The sequence below is a fragment of the Alosa sapidissima genome, chromosome 16 (genome assembly GCF_018492685.1).
Source record: "Alosa sapidissima isolate fAloSap1 chromosome 16, fAloSap1.pri, whole genome shotgun sequence".
Lineage (NCBI taxonomy): Eukaryota > Metazoa > Chordata > Actinopteri > Clupeiformes > Clupeidae > Alosa > Alosa sapidissima.
Window position 1 is genome coordinate 2,957,261 of NC_055972.1, and position 22,626 is coordinate 2,979,886.

Sequence of the window (22,626 nt, forward strand, 5' to 3'; positions counted from 1 at the left end):
GAACACGCCTGCTGAAATTTCTTAAATACTTTGTGGAAAAGCCTTTATTCGTAATGACAGCTTCAAGGCATTTCCTGTATGACAAAACAAATCAGTCACACACAGTATTCTGGTATTATTTTGGCCCATTCTTTTAAACAAATAGTTAATGTTGAAGATTCCAGGGGTCCCTCTTGTGAATCCTGATCTTTAGTAAACTTCCAAAACTGTTCAATTGGATTAAAGTCAAGGCCTTGATTTCCTTTCTCTGAAACCAGTTGAGAGTTTCCTTTGCTGAATGGTTTGGATCTTTGTCCTGCTGGAAGGTCTAGCCATGTCTCATCCTCATCATCCTGGTGGATGTAAAGATTCTCCCAAAACAAAATGACTCCATTCATCATTCCTTCAACTGTAGGAAGTCTGCTAGTACCATGAGATGAAAAACAGCCCACACCATGATGCCACCACCTCCAAACCTCACTGTTGGTATGGTATTTTTAGGGTGATGCACAGTGCCATTTCTCCTCCAAATATGGTGTGTAGTATGACATCCGAAAAGTTCAATTTTGCTCTCGCCTGACCAGAATACATTCTCTCAGTATTTCATAGGATTGTCCAAATGTTGTGTAGCAAACTTTCAACGAGCTTTGACAAGTGGCGGTGGAGTACATTACCTATGATTTTCTCTGTAACAATTGTGCCTGCTGCCTCCAAGTCTTTCTGGAGCTTTCTCCAAGTGGTCCTTGGCTCCTGGGCTACATTTCTGACTATCCTTCTGACTTCCTGGTCAGAAATCTTGCAAGGAGATCCTGTGCCTGGCCAGTTGATGATGTAGTGATGTTCCTTCCACTTGCAGATAATGGCTCCAAAACTGCTTACTGGATGATTCTGAAGTTTTGAAGTGCATCTGTAACCAGTTCCATTGATATGTTTGGCAACAATAAGGTTGCAAAGGTTTTGGGAGAGCTCTTTGCTTTTACCCATCATGAAATGTTTCTTGTGTGACACCTTGGTAACAAAAAACCTTTTTATAGCCCACTAGTATGTACTAACCCAGCTTATTTCCATTTGCACAGATAGTAGGGGCAATTTCTCTAACTAGATTCCAGTTTGTTCCTTGCCTTTGTGTACTGCTTTTTCTTAGCGTGTTCAATACTTTTTCCCTGTGCCATTCCACTTTTTTACTCATAACTCTACTTTTAGACATTAATGTTTGGATTTTTATATATGTGTGAATTAATGTTGTACAGTATGAAGTTGATACTGTCTGGTGAAAATTTCATGCGAATAGACACTTACTGAAAAAAATGTTGTCGTGTTCAATACTTATTTTCCCCTCTGTATAGTAAAACATCCCTTGGTCAGAGCTGTGCACCACTGTACATATTTCTATACATCCTGACGCTCCTGTCTGTCAGGTCACATATATTTATATATGCTAGACAGACTATGACAACTAGATATGACAGCTCGTTCAGCACATTTGCATGTAATGACACAAGCGTTGAAATAAGGCCAATTTGTTTTATGGGGTAGGACTATTCAGCAACACAATTGAAAATAAATAAAAGAAACAACAACATCAGTTGCATGTATGTACTAAAGCATGTGTTAAAGATGGGGGAGGGGGGGGGGGACTGCTTAATGACGTGCACAAGTGATAAGATAAGTAGTTTGAACAAACAGTTTTGAGAATTTCGATTCTGATCTGAAAAACGGGCCAAAACAACTGAGAAAAACTATGAATTTCAAAGAATTTATTGAAGACAGCTACGATTAATAAAAAAAACAAAAACATTTTTCTCCATCTTTCTTAAGTTGCCTGTGCGATTTAGAACAACAAATACTTGATTGATTGTGCAACCAACCCGGGCCGATTTTCCGTACTTGGCATCTGGATACACAATGACACAGTTATATTATGGACAGAAAGGCCAGGGAGTTATGGACTCAGACAGGCAGATTTTAGACTGTTTAATGTTTCTTAATAATCATCACATTGAATCTAAAGAAAAGAAGGTTTACATCTCAGTTCAATGCTTAGTTTGCAAACATTTCAATAGAGAAGAATTACAGCTCTCTGTGCTAGCTAGCGTGAACTGTAGTGAAATGTTGTGTCTATCACGCCGTCAAAGCAGAGGACAGGACAGAGGTGTCCGATCAGTGTGAATACATGGTGTGTGTGAATATATGGTGTCTGTCCGATTAGTGTGAATACGTGGTGTGTGTGTGTGTGAATACATAGTGTGTGTGAATACATGGTGTGTGTGTGTGTGTGTGACCCAGCGCATGCAGGGAGCAGTCAAAAAATTACAAAAGAACCCTAAACATCATTGAAGTAAATCATTGAAATAAATGCCCTCAAAATCATTTTCATGTATTGTTACAGTTATGATTTTCACTGGTCTGAAAAACATGAAAATACAAAATATCAAACATGGTTCATTTAAAATAGAATATGACACATCTTCATCTCTGCAAAACACATACAGTACATTAAAAACGTATGGCAAATATGTAGTTGTTATTGTTAAAAATTAAAATGCTATGATGCTTTTCTGAAAGCCGGTGAATTTTTTTCTTTTATTTAGTGCATTCTATGGACTGTAATCCTTTGATTGTGTTGTTTAAAATCATTTGTTTATCTTACTTAGGGTAACAGAAATGTTCATAACCACATCATTAGTATAGAACACACAAAAGTGTTGAGGAAACTGTTATACTTTCAGAATGACACCATCTCTGGTCTGAAGGCACTTTTGTTCTTAACAAAACAAAACTACACATTGCAGCTTTAAACTGTGAAAAGTAAATTGACCCTTTGGTGGACAACAGTGAGTTAGTTATCCCAAATGCCACTTTAAAAAACAAAACAAAAAAAACACAGAAAGTACAAGCTAAAGTGATGTTTTTCGGAAACACTTTGAAAGCATACTGGCATCAAAGTAAAATGCGTATCAGTTCAGTTTCAACTTAACAGTAACTGCTAACAAGCAGCACATTGCTAAACACTTCATCAGTACCAATGTGACCTCTTCTCGTGTCAGCACCATCCTGGTTTCTGAATCATAGTTATTCACATGCCATTATGGTCATCCAGAATCACAATATATATATGGACACTCTGGATATATACCCTATATGGATATATATATATATATATATATACCCTATGGATATATACCCTAACCTATTTACATATTTTCCAGGCACTTGGTTGGATCCAAACTAGATTTTTTATGTTTTTTTTAAAAGTTATTCATATATGTTTCCAAGCTAATTCAAAAGAAGAATTCTTAAAATAGCCCAATCAATTTATATTAAAGGCATAATTGTCTGATTCTGTAAAAAAAAAAAATACTCTTGCTCTAAAAAATTCTGCAATTCTGAATGAACAGTGGAAATATATATTTTTTCTTTCATTCCATGCAAGTTGTAATTTTTATAGCTGTTGGTACATGAGTATACTCAGGTGGGCTCAGGTATATACTCAGGTATACTCATGTTCTTCTGTCTTCAGATTGAGGTCATTGTTAGCCCAGGAGCATTCTTACTCTTTGACAGGAAAAACGTCCAAAAGCTGCACACCTCTACTCGTTACAAGTATATTTAACACATGAATGAACAGTAGTGTCCACAAACAGACTAAATGAGACAAGAGACATGAATGTAGAGTAGTGTCCACAATCAGACTAAATGAGACCCCAATAGTGTCCACAAACAGACTAAATGAGACCACAACAGTGTCCACAAACAGACTAAATGAGACGAGAAAAGTCCAGGGGGGAGATGTGCTGCACATCACAGCACTCACGGTGAACAACCATCACACAACCATCATACAACCATCACACAACCCTGCTTAAAAAGACCTGGGGAAAGTCACCTCATATTGCTACTGATGTGCAAAATCCCTCCTCAAATATGCACAATGCAATGCATCTAAATCCAAATACTGTTTTGTAAATACGATAGCTCCATTATCTCAATAAGAAATGAAGCGACTGAGCTACCGTCGAGTTAAATGAGCCGTCAAGTATCCAAAACACAAATGAAAGTGACCTAGTGGACGTCCACAGTGATTCACCGTGAAAGTGACTCTGATTAATCAAGAATGATTCTGATTCATCCTGGGTGACTGATTCAACAGGAGTTGTTTTTTTGTTGTTGTTGGGGGATTTAGGGATTGTGAATGTGGATTGTGGACACAATCTGGGATCCATTAATAAAGACTACGACTAAACATGCATTTAGGGAAAAAAAATCATTGCCACTAAAATACAACAATCAACAAATACAAATCAGTTATAATATTCTAAATGTCTCATCACACACTGGGTGGTGTACAAGTTTGACAGCATGCATTTCTTTGCAGCTTTTCATTCAAGAATGTCAAAAAAGGGTTAGGGAGAAAATGCCCAAGCATATTATCAAACAAATATGGACAACTAGGTCAGTGTTTTTCAACCTTTTTTGCGCCACGGCACACTTTTGACACTTAAAATGTCCCATGGCACACTAACATCCTGTGTGAAGAAAAAATAAACATACCATAACCATAGCCTACAATTTCAAATAGTACACAGATATGGCCTCATTATGGCTTCTATGCAAGACCTGCTTAATAAAACAAGCGCCCTCTGTTTCATTTGTAGGTGACTATATCTAATTTAATTGTTGTTATGAACTGGATATGTGATGATTGTGTGAATACTGGATATGGGGCCCCCGTTGTACAATGCCTGCATACCACAAATAGTGCAATCATACAATCAATGAGAGCATGTGGTTATAAATTCTTTGATGCAACAGTTGCTTTTCTGGACCAGTGAGTGACATTTGGGTAATTTTCTGCGGCACACCTGATGATCTCTCACAGCACACTAGTGTGCCCCGGCACAGTGGTTGAAAAACACTGAACTAGGTAACGTTACAGGCAAACGATAACTGCCTTCTCAGTGACCTACACTGGGGATTGTTTTTCTCTCCTTATATGATTGTTGAGAAGGATACAGTATGTGCATGTATGTGTGCGCAAGTATATGTGTGTGTGTGTGTGTGTGTGTGTGTGTGTGTGTGTGTGTGTGTGTGTGTGTGTGTGCAAGTGTGTGCGTGTGCACACGTGCGTGCATGTGTGTGTGTGTGTGTGTGTGTGTAGAAATGTAATGTTCAAATGAACATGCTATTCCATAGTGTTACTGTCGGGGATTGGCATGCACTTTACTGTGAATGCTGACATCTCAATATGTGGGAAGCCCAATTCAAGGACATATCTTTAGCACCCTATTTGGAGTTTCTGTACAATCAAGCACAGCAGTGTGAACCTATTTACACGATTTTCAGTCAAGTTACAACGACAAGGTCAAAGACAAGGTCAATGATCACATGTGCATGCTGGTTAAGTTCTGAGCAGGTCGGAAGACAGGTGTTGCTACAACAACAGGAATGCTTCTGTGCATTAGGCTTGCGGAAAAAAGAAAATAAAAATACTAAGAATGAAAAACAAATGAGAAGAGTGGCAAAGAAATGTACAAGAGCAGCCGCTAGAGGAGGTGAAACCGTAACCCAGACACACACTCCACAGTGCTGTGCTCTCTGCAGCCGCTAGAGGAGGTGAAACCGTAACCCAGACACACACTCCACAGTGCTGTGCTCTCTGCAGCCGCTAGAGGAGGTGAAACCGTAACCCAGACACACACTCCACAGTGCTGTGCTCTCTGGGAAGCACTGAGATCGGGAAACTCCGAAGAGCAGACGTTTGGGTTCCTCCAGTAACTCTACTCTACTGGTTAGGGTGGCCATGATTGGGCCAAAGTTGCGATCTTACAGCTTTGTCAGGGTTAACTCCCAAACTGGTGGCAAAAAGCTGTTTCGGAGCAGAGTGTGTTAGTGTTTGTGTTTGAGAGAGTCTGAGGAAGCCCTCTTCATCACCACAGTGGCAACAGACAGGCCTAAGGTCTCTCTGAAGGGCACATTTAGCGGCTAACTGTGGCAGAAGTGTGTTAGTGGTTCATTTAGCGGCTAACTGTGGCAGAAGTGTGTTAGTGGTTCATTTAGCGGCTAACTGTGGCAGTAGTGTGTTAGTGGTTCATTTAGCGGCTAACTGTGGCAGAAGTGTGTTAGTGGTTCCAGCTCCTCCAAGCAGCTCATAGAGGCCAAAATGCCTCAAACAGTCATGTTCAGATGGCCACCTGCAACTCCCTCTGTCACCACCAGCAACATACCACTGTGTTATTGACAAACAAATACAGTATAGTACAACAGTGAGATCAAATGAAGAAAAAACAAATAACACTGTAAATGAACAACTGAGAAAGAAATGAAACGAAGTCTCCATTAGAGTCTCCAACGACTCCGACTCCAGCACACACTAGCTGCCCAACCATGACTCTGCATGAATACTGTGCTTCCTGCGCTGGCCGCTCACAGATGAAGGCAAAACTCTGCTCTGAGAGGGAAACTGTAAAACTGCAGATCCAAAATGGTGGCATGGTTATACACCTCCTCTCAAAAGGCCCTTCCTAAAACCACCTGTGTGTGTCCTGGCTCAGACAAGTTGAAACAAATGAATGATGATGATGATGATGATGATAACTGATATGAATAAATCAGGAAACACTTTTTACAAACCGCATGGATCTAAATCCGATTTCATGAGTGTGGTCTATGACGTCAGTAGCTCCTACACACGACTATCTTAGAGCACAAGCTCCAGTCAACCTGTGGAACTCTTACACTGTATACAATTAAACTCTCCTACTGAAGTTCTCAAGAAGTAAAATACCTGCTGTGTGTCGTGATATAATAACGTTTAATAAAAAATGATGCTACATGAGCACGTGAGTGTGTTAGCCAGGGTCCTGGCCTTACAGGTGACCATACACCATCTCCACAGACAGCTACAAACAAACAGCAACTACTGACCTTGAGCTGCTGGGGTTATGACCTTGAGCTGCTGGGTTTATGATCATGAGCTGTTGGGGTTATGACTTTGAGCTGCTGGGTTTATGATCATGAACTGCTGGGGTTATGACCTTGAGCTGCTGGGTTTATGACCTTGAGCTGCTGGGGATATGACCTTGAGTTGCTGTGGTTATGACCTTGAGCTGCTGGGGTTATAGATTTGTGATAGTAGTGTGTGAATTCTACTGTGAGTTTGTGAGGACCCGCAGGACCCTGGCTAGCAGAAGGCAGTGTGGGTCTGGCATCAGGAATCATGTGAGGAAAGCTTTTTTGGCGTCTGTGGCTAGAGGCGTCACGGCCCGATAGAGGCGACTCTGAGGCGGACCTGTGCCTGAACCCAGCCGGATCCGACCCACAGTCGACTGCTGCCCGAGCCGGACCGAGCCGGACCAAGCGGGTCATCGGCCGGTCCTGTGAGCTGCACTGAACTCTGGGATCACAGTAGCTGGCATAAAAAGATTTAGAAAATAATAATAATAATCATAATCATAATAATAAAATGTGAAATAAAGTGAAATTAGAATACTCTATACAAAGTCTTTCACATAGTGAACAAAATCTGAAAGTCAAAAACAAAGTCATACAAAAAAAATGAAATGCATCTTGCTTTTTTCCTGTTGTTGTTTTTTTCTGTCAGTGTCAATGAAGCCTTTGATAAAGAACATAAAGGTCATAGGTCAAATCCTCTTTTTTTTAGAACAAGAGATCAGCCAGCCCACATCGCCCCCTGGTGGTGCCAGCCAACATTGCAGAATTATCACTCAGTCTGCAGGGAAATCCGTTGGCGTGGCGACCCCAGTGGCGAATCCGAAACTCCGAAAGATTCTCACCAAAATCCTCCTCAAGTTTCCTGCTGCGGTTTTGTGTGAAAGTGAACAAGCCACAGTCTGCGGTCAGGCCCGGCTACTTCTTCGCCAGCTGGAAGGGATTCTGGCCCTTTCGATAGGAAGGAGAAGATCATTAGTACACCTGTGCACTCATTAGCACACCTGTGCACCCACACAGATAAGAGCAGCACATGGACATGCTCCTGCCCCCCCCCCCCCCCCCTCTAGTTGCCCATGGCCATGCTCCTGCCCCACCCTCTCTCTAGTTGCTAGTTGCACATGGCCATGCTCCTGCCCCCCCCCTCTCTAGTTGCCCATGGCCATGCTCCTGCCCCTATCTAGTTGCCCATGGACATGCTCCTGCCCCCCTCTAGTTGTATGTACATAGGAAATGACTGAATAACTCAACAATATAACACACCACACAGACATGCATGCAAAACCTGCATTTGTATTTTGTCACAACAATATATTAGTGTGTTTTCTTAAGCATTTTGTTTTATTCCAGTGGAACCCACACCATGCACAAGGCATTTCGTATTACACACACACACACACTGACTGACATGACATGACAAATGACACTGCATGGAAAGACCTGAGGGTTGGCGGAAGCTTTTTTTAATAGGAAACTGGATGGTAAATATCTTACACACACGCAGACACACAGCACATAGCCAATGGACACTGTATTAACGAGAGATGCCAAGGTATAGTAAAACATATTTATATTTTTCGGATGGCAATCTTGAGGTCCTTTGACCTTACAGTATGTTAACTTCCTGTCAAGGGAAGTGGATTCTTCATGAGGTGGATATTACATTCAGAATAGCTTGAGGAGAAGACATGACCAACAAAAGCACGGACAGAGACAGAGAGACAAACACAGAGAGAGGGAGAGAGAGAGCAGGAGTGAGGGAGAGAGAAAGAGAGAGAGAGAAAGAAGGACAGAGAAAGAGAGAGAGAAAGAGAGAGGGAGAGAGAAGGAGAAAGAGCAAGAGAGAGGGAGAGAGAAAATAAGGAGAGAGAGAAAGAAAGAGGGAGAGAGAAAGAAGGACAGAGAAAGAGAGAGAGCAAGAGGATCGCTCATGTATTAGTGTGACGCTTTACAAACTGATGGCATTTTTATTAAATCTGGTCATTTGATACCAGTGTTAATCCAGTTACATGTGGCATATATACAGTACACACACACACAAACACACACACACACACACACACACACAGAGCTTGTCAAACTGAGCAGCAGTTTCTGGGTACACTCTCCAGTCAAATGACCCTCTGGTTTAGAACACAACACTGGTTTAGTTTAGCTCTTCAACGCCACTAAGATGAAACTCTTACAACAGTCGCCAGAGGATTCATATGTTCCGAAATACACTTCAAATAAACACAAAACTCCGAACCGAATGGGTATGGAGGGCGAAAGGTCCACGGGAGGCTTTGTTTGGCGTCGTCTTCGTTTAAATAAGATGGCCGGATGAGGACGCCGCCAGGCGGACTGACCCTACAGCTGCGTTGGCCACCAGGTCCATAACATACACACGGACGTATAGAATATACCATTTATAACTACAGACACATATCCGGTGGTGCAGGATTATAATAACGATAATAACCATAATGTCGACCGATAAATTCTAAGAAAAGAAAGGCAAGACAAATACAAATGAAATATAGCCTGATTCATTTGAAAACCAAGGCATAATATGCATCCACATATCTGGTCATATGTACACATCTAACGATCCAAAGATGATGAGACACGGGGCAAACCTTTGAGCAGTGTTGCTGGGTAACAATAACCAGTTCCATGTTTTCTGATTGAATCATGACAAGAAGTTTACCAGAAAAACGAAAAAAGGTTTTCCATATATCAATGGCAACGTTCCAGAACATTAACGCTCAGGAATCTTGCCAGCAACATGGCTCCAAAAGTGGCCCTGTGTATCCCCATCTTTAAAGAGGAGGGGTCATTGGCTTAGCTGTGAGGTCAGCTTACACTGCTGGACAGATGCAGCGGAAAGCGAAGCAGCATATGCATTCTTATATCTCTGACTGTAACTTAGCATTTACTGTATATTCAGGTCAACGGAACACAAACGAGTTCATTTACAACCAGACATCTGAACAAAAAGCTCTTTGTTTACTCTGAGATTAAAATGGAATCATCACACACTTTTGTGACTGGCTAGCTAACCCATGTGTGTCCCGGATAGGTTAGCTTAATTGGATTCCCAACATGTTTTGAAATGAATCTCGGAGCAAGGTGCAGGGCAGTGGATAACAGCTGAAGTATTCCATGTTGAACAGTCTGCCTTCGAACTGGAGACTGGAACAAATGGTCTCAGTATCTCATCCAGTAATGGACATGAGATAGTTTGTGAGGATTAATCAGTTAGATTGTTTGATTATTACACTCTAGCTCTACTGCATGGTTTGCCAGTGGTGGGACAGGTGTGGGACTCATGGTTAAGATGGACACTAGTGTCAGTGCTCTCCGGGTGCCACTTCATGCTAGTGGCTCCATTTTAATCTCTTGCAAACATTCATAACAACGAAAAGCCAACATTTCATTCCAGCTCCACTGGTCGGTCAGTGCAGCGTGGTCTAACCCAGGTAGAACCCCACTCCAAGGTGGATTTAACCCAGGTCTAACCCGGGTTGAACCCAACTCTGAGGCGGATTTAACCCCGTTTTGGCCTGGGTCTGGCCCGCATCAGGAGTGGGATTCTACCTGGGGGCATACAACACAACACAACACAACACAAGTCCTGATACAATAAGTTAATAAAGCAATATCAGTTCTCATTATGCACAAATATCATGCGTATGCAGCAACAGTATATTTCTTTCTTAATCAAAACATTTAGAAATAATGCATAGGTATAAAAATCCATTACATAAACAACATAGCAGTAATAAAAAATAAACAATCTGTACAAAAAACTGCCTTGTATTTTTTTTTGCATGTTTGTTTTTTGTCAGTTTTTTTTAACAATCAGTATAAGAGAGCAAATACAAAGTACAAAAATAAATATTCTATATACAATCACACACACTGCACTCTGGGATTAATGTCACTGCAAAACAAGAGCCAGAAAAAGACACACGTTAGCTCATGCCAAATCACAGAACTGAATCTCAAACATAGTACAACACAATTTTAGGATCCTGACTTGCTGAATGCTCTATAAGTCTGGGGTAATAAGTCAGGACTGATACTGTATGTAACACCATACAGGAGTTTCCTCTCAGTCAAGGTCATATGATCAATATACGGTAGGGGTGTAACGGTACACAGAAGTCACGGTTCGGTTCATACCTCGGTTCGGACATCACGGTTCGGTATGAGTTCGGTACAATGGAGGGAAAATCAAAACAAAAATACAGAAAGCAATTTTTTTTATTGTGCATGTCTCAGGCTGTAGCCTAGGCCTACCACCTAGTGTCATACAGTCTCTCCCCTGAGCTATCTGCAACAGCCTGAAGTGTGTAAGATGTAAACAGTAGGCTACAATAAGTAGGCCTACCACCTAGTGTCATACAGTCTCTCCCCTGAGCTATCTGCAACAGCCTGAAGTGTGTAAGATGTAAACAGTAGGCTACAATAAGTAGGCCTACCACCTAGTGTCATACAGTCTCTCCCCTGAGCTATCTGCAACAGCCTGAAGTGTGTAAGATGTAAACAGTAGGCTACAATAAGTAGGCCTACCACCTAGTGTCATACAGTCTCTCCCCTGAGCTACAAAACTGAAAATAGGCCTACAGCATCTCTTATTTCTGAAAGTGCAAATTACATAGAATAATGATTTTAAATCCACTTAAGCAAGACCTTCAACATCCGTGTTTAGTTGTGGAAGGGTCTACAATTTGCTTCAATATTTTTCAATGTGTGTACAGTAATAATCTACTAACTGTGAAAATATCACACTATTTTGCCTTCTTTAAAAAAACGAAATTGCTCCTTTCATTTCATAAACAGACTACAACTAGAAGTCACGTGACTTTACCCTTCGACGTTAACTCATCGTAGCATGATTTGTTTATTAGCCCGGTTAGCGTTGACATGTTCTTTTACTGTCTATTCACTTAACACTACCAGCTCCTCATGTGAGAAGTTACAAGTTACCCTAACATAAAGGTAATTACCACACGATTTACATAGCTTTCTGTCATTACGAAATCATTGTAAGCCATAGGTTTTAGCCCTATTTGTATGTGTAAAGGCTGGTGAAGCAGAGGGGAAGTTTTTTTTCTCTCGTTTCAGTGATTGGCAGCCTACATCATCTGGGTGATGGCGTGGATGTGTAGCATGTTCGATATATTTCCACTCACATAACGTTACCCAACAACTGCTGAACACCGCCGACACACAGTTTCCTCTTATCCACCACTCTCTCGCCTGTACTACTGTAACTAAAGTTCTCAAACTTGCGATCTTAACCAGCGGGTCCTCTAACTCTTGTGGGTCGCCACCACTCGCTTAGTGCTGCTATCTCTGGCTGTGACTGACTTGACCGACAACCTGACAAAAAAATAACAGGCGCCAATCAGAGCTTCAGAGCTAAGGCAAGGCTACAGATTAGCATTAGGTGTTGCTAAAGAACTCTTGTATTTAACAGTAATGCCGCATTACATTAGTTAATCCGCACAAGAGTTTTATGTATTTTTATACCGTGTATTCTCCGAGTAAATTCATGCACCGAACCGTGACGCCCGTACCGTTTCGGTTCAATACGAATACATGAACCGTTACACCGGTATATCCAAACACTAAGGTCAGTCAAGGTCATATTGATCAATATACGGTATAGCCGAACACTAAGAAGGTCAGTCAAGGTCATATGATCAATATACGGTATAACTGAACACTATGAAGGTCAGTCAAGGTCATATAATCAATATACGGTATATCCGAACACTAAGGTCAGTCAAGGTCATATGATCAATATACGGTATATCCAAACACTAAGGTCAGTCAAGGTCATATTGATCAATATATACGGTATATCTGAACACTATGAAGGTCAGTCAAGGTCATATGATCAATATACAGTAAATCCGAACACTATGAAGGTCAGTCCCCTGCTGCAATGTTGGAGCATGATGAAGATATAATGAGGTGTAATAATCAACCATCCTATTGAGAATAAACTCCAAAAACAAGTTCACAGCTCACTTACTTTATTCCAACAGCCTGGTACAGGTAGACCATCCTCACCCTGTGGAAAGAGAAGGAAGGATGACAGAGAGAGAGAGAGAGAGAGAGAGAGAGAGAGAGAGAGAGAGAGAGAGAGAGAGAGAGAGAGAGAGAGATAGAGAGAGAGAGAGAGAGAGAGAGAGAGAGAGAGAGAGAGTGAGACACCTTAAAAACCTTTAAACGGCCAGTTATGACTCATGCTTTGTCTCATGCACCATTTGTCATCCTTCAAGTTTTGACATCACAAACCTTATGTGTGTGTGTGTGTGTGTGTGTGTGTGTTTCAATATGTCTGTGTATGTTGTGTGTGTGTGTGTGTGTGTGTGTGTGTGTGTGTGTGTGTATGTCTCTCTTTGTGTGTGTGTGTTGGTGTTGATCATGCACACACACCCATGCATTGGGTCTAGCGGAGCTTCAGTGACAGGGGTCTGTCTCAGTTTGGCTATTAGCTTCCTACAATCAAACTCCATACAGCACACAGAGATCTGGGATGTTGCCTAGTCCAGTAACTCAAGTCTATGAATGCATCTGCACTACTCATCTTATTTCCCATTAAACAGACTTCCCAATATACTGTGCATTATTAGCGGTGAGACTTAGGTATTAACTAATACCATTAAGTTTGACTTTCTATTAACAGGGATGAGACAAGCTGATGTGTTGTATGGGGGCATAGAAATTCAAAAAGGATTGAAACTCCCACAGGTATCTGATCTGCCATTGAAAAAGGTAGACCCTTTCATTTTCAAATCCCCTACCAAGCGCATTAATGTGGACCAAACTGAGACAGATCCTGTGACATGGTACTCTTCTGACTGGGGCCCTAATCTACAGGATGTTGTAGCCATGGGGCCCTAATCTACAGGATGTTGTAGCCATGGGGCCCTAATCTAAAAGATGATGTAGCCATGGGGCCCTAATCTACAGGATGTTGTAGCCATGGGGCCCTAATCTACAGGATGTTGTAGCCATGGGGCCCTAATCTAAAAGATGATGTAGCCATGGGGCCCTAATCTAAAAGATGATGTAGCCATGGGAACCTAATCTAAAAGATGATGTAGCCATGGGGCCCTAATCTAAATGATGTAGCCATGGGAACCTAATCTAAATGATGTAACCATGGGAACCTAATCTAAGTGATGTAGCCATGGGAACCTAATCTAAATGATGTAGCCATGGGGCCCTAATCTAAGTGATGTTGTAGCCATGGGGTGCTAATCTAAAGAATGTTGTAGCCATGGGGCCCTAATCTAAAGGATGTTGTAGCCATGGGGCCCTAATCTAAAGGATGTTGTAGCCATGGGGCCCTAATCTAAAAGATGATGTAGCCATGGGGTGCTAATCTAAAAGATGATGTAGCCATGGGGCCCTAATCTAAATGATGTAGCCATGGGAACCTAATCTAAATGATGTAGCCATGGGAACCTAATCTAAGTGATGTAGCCATGGGAACCTAATCTAAGTGATGTAGCCATGGGGTGCTAATCTAAATGTTGTAGCCATGGGGTGCTAATCTACAGGATGTTGTAGCCATGGGGCCCTAATCTACAGGATGTTGTAGCCATGGGGCCCTAATCTAAAGAATGTTGTTGCTATGGGGCCCTAATCTAAAGGATGTTGTAGCCATGGGGCCCTAATCTAAAGGATGTTGTTGCTATGGGGCCCTAATCTAAAGGATGGGGAAAGGGGAAAGTCTTTCACAGAGCAAAGGGGTTTGCGCAGGAACTAAACTTATTGTGTGTCGTGTCGTGTCGCGTAGTATCAGTATGCCTACATCACTCAGACAGGCAGGTGGCATTTTAGCACCGAACACAAATCTCATAGATCCACATCACACAGAACTGGAGACCCAACTTCTTTCGGGTCGTAGCTTCGTTTTATTTGATACCATTAAATAATGATAAATGTAACAGAATATTACACATTACAGATGACCTTTCACTGTGACACCAGGACAGGATATCAGATGATGATCTCAGATCTCGAGGATCTCAATGACGAACTTCAATGAGTGAATTTGATCCTTCTACAGTAGAACTAATCAAAACTTTCTACAGATGAACTCCTATGCTAAACATGCTCTTTCTCCCGTGACATTACTGTGGCCTATGGCAGAGAAGAGGCCGGAGAGGTTAACGCCAAACATGGGGAAAGCAAAGTCAAGGGAGAAAAGTCTGGCATTAAATAAGTAGGTTAATCTGGACTAAGATAGGGAGGGAAATCTGTTTTGGTGGGTAAAGACTGGTATGTTAAAAAATAGAGTTACAGGATCACCAAATAAAGAAATAGTACGTAGATGACAATCAGAAACTATAGAAAAGTATAATACTAAAGCAATTGGTGGATCTAAGTGCTACTGATTGAACATGCAAATGCACTACAAATGCATTTGTTAGCTCTTTCATAATGTGTGTATTGTCTCGAGTATTTGTTAGCTCTGATTAAAACCAGTGGGGCAGGCACTCTACACACATCAAGCATTATGTGTTTTGCAAGAGCATGCCTTATCTTATCTGACTACCAACAAACTATGTGTCTGGAGGAGAGATTACAAATTAGCGCCTCTCTCTCCTCAAACAAAACGAATCTGTAAAACCAGACAGGAAATCAGACAGGAACCACACGCAGGAAATAGAAACCCACAGCAAAAACCCCTCCCACAGCTGTGTTTGGGCTGAGGTTAGCCTGAGGTTAGCATGCATTAGCTTGAGTGCTACAAGTGCTACAAGTGCCCTAGCTGGCTAGCGCTCTACAGTGAGATCCTTCAACAGGCTCTAGGGGCCATGCTAGCCACAGCAGGAGTCGGAGCGCGAGTGAGGGCGGAGGGGGGGGGGGGGGTCATCATACCACTGGGCAGGGGGCATCCAGCCCATCCAGGCCTGGCAAGCCTGGTTCACCTTTTTCCCCTTTAAAGCCTCGGAAGCCCTGTTCATGAGATCAACCATTTACATCAGCAACTGTCCAGAGAGCCGCCCACACTGCCACTTGCTGGCTAGGTGGGCTAATCGCAGCCTGTCTGCAGGCCTGTTGACACCAGCCCAGAGCAACATGCAGGGCCGGTCAGACTGACAGGGTCAAGGGTCAAGCTGGATGAAATTAAGGTCAAAAGGTCAAAAGACTGGCAGGGTCAAGCTAGATGGCATTTCCAGAGCCAGCATTTCCCTTGTCCCGGTCAGTCCTGCTCCTGTGGAAGAAAACGCTCTCCAGGAGTTCTGGTCTCTGGTCTCTGATACATGTCAATTGTGATTAAGACAAAACACACACACACGCACGTGCCTGCGCACACATACACATACACACAGACACACACACACAGACACACACACATACACACAAATAAACAGAGCCTGCATTAAAAAGCAGGTTCATTTCTAAAATCTCTTAAAGCCTTTAATGAAACGTTTCACGGACTCTTAGACCAGAACATCTCAGAGAGACTGGTTAGGGTCAGAGGTCAATCACAGAACCGGAGGCCCGGGGAAGGCCAGCAGGGTCCAGCCCGTGTCGGACCGGTCCGCCCCTGCGGGTGGCACTTCCCCTGGCCCCACAGCGCCACGCTGAACGCAAGACATACCAACGGGCACGGGGCATCTAATCCTGGGGCTCCTTGGTCTCCCTTATCCCCTTTGGCCCCCCTGTTGCCTCTCTTGCCCCTTTCCCCCTGCAAACGACAGCGCATCAAACACAACACAGCCATCACACCTCCGCACATACACCCGATTGAAAAGGACATGACTATTTAAGACAATTGTTGGCTGTAAAGAGTACAAAGGATACAGAGGGTATAAAATATGAATAAATAAATATTTTTTGGAAATTGTCACTAAGATTGAAAAGAAGAGCTGATTGGTGGCGAGAGTAAGTGGGAGGGGTTAGGGAAGAGGAATTCAACCAATGCCATTGGTGTGCGGATTGCATTTAATTGTTTAATTTATTGTTTTATCTATTAACTGTACCTTTAAAAGTTAATAAATAATATTGCCTTTAACATTAGCTGGAACCAGTGTCTCTGTTTGTTTGTTTGTTTGTTTGTCTTTGTTGGAAATTATTATATTAATTTAGGACAAAACAGTCTGCTTAAACTCCTTAAAGTGTCTGTGGACTCAGCAATTGGTCTAAAGCCCTAGTGGTTCAAAAGTGTAACTACAGGAGGGTCCATTACCGTTGCTAAAACATTGTGAAGATGAAATAATATAAAAGAGGTCATTGGAAAATAATCTTGTATTTTAATAATTGCTGTATTGTTGTGCTACTTTATATTAGAATGAAGCATGATTGATTTATTTAGGTATTATCACTGTACATTAATTACTAATGATTAAATTGAAAAGATGTGAGTTAAACATCCCCTCAGTCCGCTCACCAAGTCAAAGGCTTTGAGGTGATCTTTAAAGGTTTCCTCTGAATTAGACAGTGAAAGGATTGAAATTTAGCATCGTAAATACAGACCTCTGGGCAACATTCTCACAACGTCACAACTGGGATATAAAGTTTAACCACACTGTTTGAAAAGTTTCTCTTCATAAATATAGTTTCTTACAAAACGGAGAGCAAAACAGCAGCACTGGGAGAGAAGAACATCTTCCGCACACACACACACACACACACACACACACACACACACACACACACACACACACACACACACACACACACTCAGAACATCTTCCGTATTCGTCAGTGGAGTAATTCCAACAGGAATTATAATATGTTACATTACAGTATATATCTGTGAGGAGTTCTAGTGTGGTAAGATCTTGCTGTATTGATTATGTTGTAAATCACCCAGTCACTTTCGTCTTCCACACACACACACACACACACACACACACACACACACACACAAACACACACACACACACACACACAATAACCTACTCACACACTAATGTACAGCCTAAAACAGGCTGCATATTCTTTCATAACATATATTATCATTTGTAAACACTAATGTCATGCTTATAACATGATTATAGACTATACAATATGCATAAAACCATAAATTGTCAGTGCATTATCTATAAATATACTGATATTGATCAACACCAATATAAGCTTCTAGACCAGTGCTGTTGTTTTGCCCACAACACAGTGGCAGCTTGGTGTGGTGGTTTGGTGAGACTGTGGCACACAGGCCTGGGAGAAGAATATTACGGCCAGAGTGGTCGTGGAGAGAACACAGGAGGTCAGTGGAAAGGGAGTGAGGGAGAGGAGGAGGAGGAAGAGAAGAGAGGAGGAGGAGGAGGAAGAGAGGAGAGGAGGAGGAGGTGTATTAACCCGGGCTATGACATTAGAGTGCAGGGCAGCCAGGAGGCCGAGGGGTGGGAGAGGGACAGAGAGGACGAGCCGGGCGAACGCGCCTCAGGAGACAGAACAGGGAGCAGGGGAGGAAAGGGGAGCGGAAGACCTGCGGAGAAAAAGAAACAGAAACAGAGGAGGAGGAGAAGAGAGGGAGAAACAGAGGAGGAGGAGAAGAGAGGGATAAACAGAGGAGGAGGAGAAGAGAGGGATAAACAGAGGAGGAGGAGAAGAGAGGGAGAAACAGAGGAGGACAAGAGTAAAACAGCACTGTGTGCAGATGCCCCGCTCAGCATCATTAACTGGGCCCGTAATCTAATCTAATCTAATCTAATCTAATGCTCAGCATCATTAACTGGGCCCGTAGCTAATCTAATCTAATCTAATCTAATGCTCAGCATCATTAACTGGGCCCGTAGCTAATCTTATCTAATCTAATCTAATCTAATCCTCAGGGCACAAGAGTCCTTCTTTGGAATTTGAATTTTAGAAGGGCAGTGCAAATTAGTGCAAATTATTTTCAATTTATATCATGTTCTTTTACCTCAGTTTAGCTACACTAAGGTTTATTTTAAATCAAAATTGGATCGCATTCCTCATTCCAGGGACTCATTCCTTAAAAGGCAATGATGAGTGAGTGCATAGCCCCAGTTATGGATGCTGAGGGACCCGTGACATGTCTGGACATCCGGTGTAGGAGTCACCCACACAGACCAATCCAATCAGTGCATTAAGGGTTAATGGGAAGGAGGCGGAGAGGGACAGAGGAGAAATCAGAAGCAGCGTAGAGAACATCACATAGCAAAGAAAACAGAAACGCAGCGTAGAGAACATCACATAGCAAAGAAAACAGAAACGCAGCGTAGAGAACATCACATTATAGCAAAGAAAACAGAAATGCAGCGTAGCCTAGAGAACATCACATTAGAAAGAAAACAGAGACACATTTGTGGTTTTGCGATGGCTGTTTGAACCTTTATGCTGAACCAATGTACATGGGGGAAATCTGGAGGGGTTCTATAGGGGTTCTACCAAAATTTTAAGGAGGACTAAGGTTATGGACGACAACACTAAACGGATTTTCATGTCATTGTATGAAGACATAAAAAGCAACTCTGCCCAGATGACATCGGATATTGGAATGGGTCTGTCTTAGAACCAGACCAGGGCCCGGTTTCCCCGATAACGATGGATACGCACACTTACGAGGGTTTTCTACAATTCATCTTAAGATCGTTTGTTTGGTTTTTCCGACTGTTTCCCGAACATGCTCGTAGCGTGAACGTGTGTGCACTGCTCTCAAGATGCTCTTAAGGGGAGCTGTCCATGTTAATAATTCTGAAATATCCTCTGTAATATAATCTGATGGTGATGTCAGGTGACTGCATGTCACATCTACTGTAGGCCTACTACCGTTTAAACTTCGGATCTACACATTAATTCACATCCATACGAAAATAGCAAAAGCTTGACATCTGCATGTAAACATCCCAAGTAGGCTATATACCACACACAGACATACATAATTGTAATTATTTAAGATTAGATTGTTGCACCGTGCAATAATGTTTCGCGGTGTCACTTAACAACACGTTTGAAGATAAGAAAGAAGTCGAGTAAGAAAGTGAGGAAATGTGTACTGTAGGCTTAGATTTTGACGCAGCACAGACTAAACCACATGTTCCTTTCTCTGCTTTTACTTCATAGGCCTAGTAAAAGATTACACTTAGACAAAGATAATTAGACAAACTATTCTGGCAACATTTCATGACTTGTATGCTTGTATGAAATGTATGCTATTTTGCGCGCTAAAATCTGATTAATCAATCATCACAAGTAAATACAATAAAGAATGGGAGTTGGATAATGTATTCTAAGTTGTAATTCCCCTGTATGTCCTGTTGGTGACCTCAGTGATAAGTAACTGTTAAGACGCTCTTAGCCAGTAACGAGAACTCTGGATCACTCGTAGATCTACGAGTGTTTTCACGACGCTCTTAAGCTACGATGGTTTCGGGAAACAGTCGGCAGATCTTAAGACGTTCGTAAGAGGGACTTTATGACCATCTAAGGCTTACGATGCTTTCGGAAAACCAGGCCCAGAACCAGAACCAGAACCGGACCAAAACCAGACTAGAACCAGACCAGAACCAGGCCAGAACCAGACCAGAACCAGTCCAGGACCCAATCCATTTCAGAACCAGAACTTGGGTGTTCCATTCTGCAGCTGAAATGAAGCCTTGGCTGGCCCTTGCCAGAGCTCTGTAATAAACCATCTGGACAGCCCTGGGCACGACTCAAAAGAAGCGTCTGGATCTCAAGACTATTACTGACCATATTTCTCCCGTTTGCCATTTTCTGGGCGCCTGCCGGCAGACTGTGAAGCCTGAACCCCTTTAGCAGACCGACACACATCGCCTGCAGCAGTCAGTGTGCTTCAAAGCAAACACACGCACAGACACACACACACACAGACACACACAGACACACAGACACACACACAGATGCACACACACACACAGACGCACACACACACACACACACACACACACACACACAGACACACACACACACACACACACACACACACACACACACACACACACACACACACACACACACAGACGCACATAGCCTGCCGCAGTCTGTGGCTTAGTTCTGTGGCCACTCAGAGCCGCAGAGAGGACATTAGCATGACAAACAGTCAGCTTAGTGTAAGATGATCACGTGCCGCGCTCGCTCGCACTCCAGGGGCTCGCCGAGGACTTTTCGACTGGGCTTCAAAGCAAACACACTCTCTCACATACACACACACACACACACACACACACACACACACACGGCCCTGTGCCAGTACACTGATCCCCCACCGGACGCACGAACGAACGGAATCAGAGGGGGCCACTCGAGAGCGTTTGATCATCCGCAGAGACACATCCATTTTTAATTAGCCATTCTAAGTTCCCAAACAAGGCAGTTTAAACAGCCATCACAAAACCAACAGCACGATAGGAGAGTGATATAGAGAGAGTGAACAGCACAGAGCAGGAACAGGAATAGAACTCGTCACAGCGATATCCTGCACCCATGCTGACTACAAGAGCATTCAGTCTGAAGCATTTTTAAGAACTCACAAAGCCACCTGTGAATACATCTGAATTCACCCAAGTTCTGCACAGATGGACATGACTGCGGCCACTCAAGCCTGTGTCAGCGCCAATATGGAGGCCACTGAGGCACGAGACTAGTGTGGTTTACATCGCAATGAGCCTGTCAGTGTCATCAGAACAGGATCAAGGGTGAAAACATATGAACATTTTATTAATTTACGTTTGCATCGGTCATGCCTGGTCAGAACGATAATACTATATCCCACAGGGGCTTTGCGCTGTCAAAATAAAAGCCAGTATTGTCTTACCCTTGTGCCTTTCAGCCCAGGTGGTCCAACTAAACCCTTTAAAATAGAATGGTACAAACCCTCGCAATGTTAGCCACTGGTATTCTGAAACTGAAATGTTGAGTTTCTTCAGGATGTTACGCTGAACCTCAATATTAAAACACAGAGGATCGAGCCTAAGCCTAGGACTAAAACACTAAAGAACTGTTTTAGTTTTGTTGTTCTATTTAACTCTGCATGTACTCCCTGAACACAACTGATCACATCTACAGTATAGTCATGCCTGAACACAACTGATCACATCTACAGTATAGTCATGCCTGAACACAACTGATCACATCTACAGTATAGTCATGCCTGAACAGGAAACGGGCCAGAAACATACTGGCCAGGGCCCGAACAGGAAGTCAACATATGATCTAATCTCCCATCTTAAAAACAGTCATGTGTGTGTGTGTGTGTGTGTGTGTGTCACTCACAGGGATGCCTTGAGGCCCGATTGGTCCAGCTACTCCCATGTCTCCTTTATCTCCCTATACAAGAGAGAGGACAACATGTTACCAACATGCCATACTGACAACATGTTACCAACATGCCATACTGACCACATGTTACAACATGCCATACTGACCACATGTTACAACATGCCATACTGACAACATGTTACAACATGCCATACTGACCACATGTTACAACATGCCATACTGACCGCATACACAGTCATACAGGACATGCCATACTGACCGCATACACAGTCATACAGAACATGCCATACTGACCGCATACACAGTCATACAGGACATGCCATACTGACCGCATACACAGTCATATACATACACAGTCTATAATTATATAATTGTTTTGGGTTTGGGGTGAAAGGGATGCAATAAGTATATAATATGCAATAAGTATATATATATACATATATAATGTGTATTGTATTTTTAGTGCTGTACTTT

General features: G+C 42.5%; 1 protein-coding gene across 6 annotated transcripts in view; it reads right to left on the bottom strand.

The window, feature by feature from the left end:
• Window positions 1-4,793: 4,793 nt before the first annotated feature.
• LOC121685751 (collagen alpha-1(XIII) chain-like) overlaps window positions 4,794-22,626 on the bottom strand; it is a 45,019-nt gene continuing 27,186 nt past the window's right edge. For 4 of the 6 annotated variants that reach the window (XM_042066497.1, XM_042066498.1, XM_042066496.1 and 1 more), the window contains 5 exons: window positions 22,147-22,200; window positions 21,689-21,724; window positions 16,547-16,633; window positions 12,956-12,994; window positions 4,794-7,878 (listed from right to left, as the gene is read on the bottom strand). In XM_042066497.1, the coding sequence (XP_041922431.1) occupies window positions 7,846-7,878; window positions 12,956-12,994; window positions 16,547-16,633; window positions 21,689-21,724; window positions 22,147-22,200 (249 nt within the window). In that variant the 3' untranslated portion in view covers window positions 4,794-7,845. Of the gene's footprint in view, window positions 7,879-8,368; window positions 10,853-12,955; window positions 12,995-15,819; window positions 15,898-16,546; window positions 16,634-21,688; window positions 21,725-22,146; window positions 22,201-22,626 lie in introns of those variants that run through there. The other 2 variants (XM_042066493.1, XM_042066495.1) reach the window with 2 other exon arrangements.